Here is a 3,901-nt window from a genome sequence, read left to right as displayed (position 1 = left end):
CAAATAGGAAGAAAAAGGAGCAAAAATGCTTCCAAAAAGTTAAACGTATATCCAAGATGGAATAGTGAAATGGCTCCTCTGCAATCAAGTGTTCGGTACTATTTGTTATTCCAATAAAATCATATTTTTTAAATATTTTATTAGATTAATCTAAAAAAAAATTTAAAATAATATTTTAATATATTTTAAAAAAAAAAATTTTAAAAATAATTTTCACGCCCTTTCAAACCCTTTAACGCCTTGTTTAACATTGCAATCCAACCACGCTATTAAAATTTTTTGAATTTTTTTATTTTTAAATTAATTTTTTTAAAATCATTTTGATGCATTAATAATTAAAAAAATAAAAAATATATATTATTTTAATATATTTTTAAATAAAAAATATTTTAAAAAAAATATCTGCCGTATCCAAACAAGCCCAAATTTCATCTGTTGCTTATACGCAAAACTATAGGAGCTATACCCAAAGAGATAAAGGATAATTGTAGAGGTTTTCACCAATTGCTTATCAAACGGGCTTCTTAGTAATGGGTTGGCAGGAGCAAGAGCTACAAATTTTCTTCAATCTAACTCTGAATTAGATTCCACGTAAAATGGTTCTGATAGGAAGACGCCAACATTTGCTTAGTTGTGTGACCAAACCAATTTTGTACGTCCAAAACATTCCTTTTTACCACCAAGCAAACTCATCACGCCAGAAAATTTGGAAAATGAAAATTCATTATTTCCAACTGAAACATCGTAGATACATTTCTGTTCATTAAAGCCAATTGTGCAGTTTGGAAGGGGAGTCCAGGGGACAACTAACGAGATCTCATCTTACCAATGAATTTGAATTGGCACTCGGAAATACTTGACAAGGAAGAATATTTACAGATTAAATCATGTCAGGGAAATCAATTCGTCTGTAGCATGAAAAGAATGACTCACAGGTGAAACTCCAAGCTGCAATGGCAGCACACGCATGAATACAACAGTGGATCCCAACATGTACCAGGACATCAGAGAAGCTTGGATATAACATGACAGGAAGTCCAGAAGGCTTTTGAGGCAGCCCCGAAGAGTACAGGGTTTTGATATAACCTGTTAAGTAGAGAAACCAGAAACATCAGGAGAATGTCAGCAAAAATTTCTTTCCAGTTATAGTTTGAATGATAATATGCATATCAAAATATCATTCGAGGAAAATGTAGACTTAATGGATATTGTGTACAAGAAAACCACACATAAGATAATCGGATGACCAATGCAAGAAGAAAAACCACTAAATTAATAACAATTTAAATTAGATAGCCTACCCAATGGCAGTTGCTCCCCAAGATGCTACATTATAAATGACTTTGCTTCCATCCCAGGCCTTCCGAAGCTTTCCTTTTTTCTTTTTTACTGAGAAAGTCTTGCTAAGGGCTAAAAGAAATATAACAGGAAATGTCAGAATTCTTTTGCATTAAGTGCTGAAAAGGAAGCTTATTTCAGCTGAAGAATAAAATGTGCTCGGAACAGGACTGGAAATTATTATAAAAGCTTTGAACTGACCTTCCTGGAGTTGCGTAGGGGCCAAATCCTGTAAGTAGAAAGTACCCAAATAAGAATCTCAGACAAAATGTCTTTGTTAGCACTAAAGACACCAAAAAATTTCCTTGCAGCTCACTTGTAGCGGATTAAAAGCCAACTCATTGTGGTGATACAACAAACACAGTTCAGTACTCAAAACATCTTGCATCAAGCAATAAAACAGCTGCAAACAGTGGTCAAACAGGATATTTCATTCTAATGATATCCATTGGTTGCATGGACACGTATGTTATAAGGTTTTCCTCCAAAAAAGATGTAAATTGTAGATTCCAACAGCTCCTATTCACTAATATGATTACCCCTCGATGATCTGTATTTATAAGTGTATCCATGTGTGCAGTAGTGCCTCTGTGCATATGCACATACATCCATGTATTTTATTGTGCTGATATACAAGCAATAGATGAGACTGATTTTATAAATTCTTGGGAATCAACCAGCCTGGAGAATTCGCCTAACAGTTGTGGATCACAGATATAACAGGTAGGGCAAAAGGGTTGATGGCACAAACGCCAAAGAAGATCACAATGATTAGCACAATTTATTACTTCAACAATTATGGAAAAGGTACCATGAACTAATAACATCACATACCTTTGTCTGTTTAAGAGACAACAAATAGGCAGCCATGAAGCACGCGATACCCTCTACTATATCTTCTTCCCGGACAAGGACATAATCTTCCTGATCTGATTCATCAATTTCAGCTTCCCAGAGATCATTCTCACTGATCATGTCCCAAGAACTACCTTCTTCTGCCACCATACAAGAGCTCATTAACATCTAGGCTATATAATGAGGAAACTACCATCCTAAATATCTAAGCACTGATGTTCTACATATAAACTTCAACATACAAATAAATCTGCATGCAATTGGTAACAACAGATCAGCTATATTATGGTAGGAAGCATCTCTCAGCACTTACCAGTAATGTTTTGTGAAACAGAGAGTTGAGCACACTCAAGCTTCTCAATGAAGTCAGGGCATTCAACTCTCGATTTGAGGAGGTCGCATAACTGCATCAGGAAAAAAAAAATATTTGGCCCCCGAAATCATAACTAGATCAAAATATGAAAAGTAAAAAAAAACTTGGAAAACGAAGTGATTGCATTGAACCACAGATAGCTTAAATAACACTCAATTTTGCAAATTAACCAAATAAAACAGCCAAACAAATTCCATCCAGGAAATACTAAGTTCTAGCTTCTTCCACATTATCAGTTATGTCCATATTATCCAAATAAATCAGTTGTCTATGAAATACTAACCGTATCCTTGAATTATGCAGTTTAAGAAAGAGAGAGAGAGAGATAAAAAGAAAAAAGACAACATCTCAGGAGCAAACTTCAACACTCTCTCTTCTACATTTTATTTGTTTAACTCCAATAATTCACAGCATCCAGTTTGTTTTTCTTCTTTTTCCTTCTAAATTCATCCAAATATTAATTATCTAAGGATAGTTATTAGCTAAATAAAGTTTTATTGTAATCGAAAACCTATATAACATCAATTAGAAAACAAGGCCATTAGCCAAAAACTCTACCTCGTCGGCTTCTTGATCGCCAAGGGAAGTTGATGAGCTGTCTCGGCTCGGCGACGACTCCACTTCCTTGGATTCCTCTCCGCTGGAATACCCGTCATCGTCAACTCCGTCAGCGTTATTTAGCAATTCAAGAGCTCTCTGGCACTGCTCCAGCACTACCTTCAAGGTTTTTCTCCTCACGCGCACCTGATCCTTGTTTCTCTCCTCTAAATCCACAGTTGACGGCGGTATCGAACTCGAAACCTCGATTTCCATGCGGTGTAATGTTTTCTTAAGGTTTGTATAATTGTTTGTTGTCTCTCGAAGTCAAAACCCCAAAAGAAATTAAAAAGGTAATTCGTGTTCCGAAAGGATCCGAGAAACAGTTTCCGAGGAAGAATTAGTAGTGTTTGGATTCGACATCCTATTGATTGATGTCTGCGGAGGAAAGGGGAAGCCGAGGGAGGGGATTGTAGCTCTCGCTGGAGCCGCCGTGTAGGGTAGCTCTTCCTTTCCTTTTATACATTTATTTAATATATAAAAATAGTGAGGTGATGTAACGTTAGGTTTTTTGTTCCGTAGAATGGAGTTTTGGTCCCCAATTGCACGGCTCAGTGATATTCTTATTTTATTCCAGCATATATATTATATATAAAAAAAACTTATAGTGCGTAAATTTTTCTATAGCAGGTGATATTCTCATTTTTATTCCAACATATATATTATGCAAAAACTTACCGGCCATGAATTTTTTACTATAACACTAGATACATTTTATTCTAAATTATTATAATAAAA

At 35.2% G+C, this 3,901-nt stretch overlaps 1 protein-coding gene across 1 annotated transcript; it reads right to left on the bottom strand.

The window, feature by feature from the left end:
* Positions 1-705: 705 nt before the first annotated feature.
* LOC7486559 (uncharacterized) lies at positions 706-3,635 on the bottom strand. Its single transcript, XM_002306507.4, has 6 exons — positions 3,125-3,635; positions 2,507-2,597; positions 2,173-2,333; positions 1,540-1,567; positions 1,302-1,410; positions 706-1,086 (listed from the first exon to the last, which is right to left on the bottom strand). Exons 1-6 carry the CDS (start codon positions 3,377-3,379, stop codon positions 1,005-1,007), a joined length of 726 nt encoding a protein of 241 aa, XP_002306543.3. The 5' UTR covers positions 3,380-3,635; the 3' UTR covers positions 706-1,004.
* Between the last annotated feature and the right edge of the window lie 266 nt (positions 3,636-3,901).

Source organism: Populus trichocarpa, chromosome 5 (assembly GCF_000002775.5).
Source record: "Populus trichocarpa isolate Nisqually-1 chromosome 5, P.trichocarpa_v4.1, whole genome shotgun sequence".
Taxonomy (NCBI): domain Eukaryota; kingdom Viridiplantae; phylum Streptophyta; class Magnoliopsida; order Malpighiales; family Salicaceae; genus Populus; species Populus trichocarpa.
This window is presented reverse-complemented; position numbering and strand designations above follow the sequence as displayed.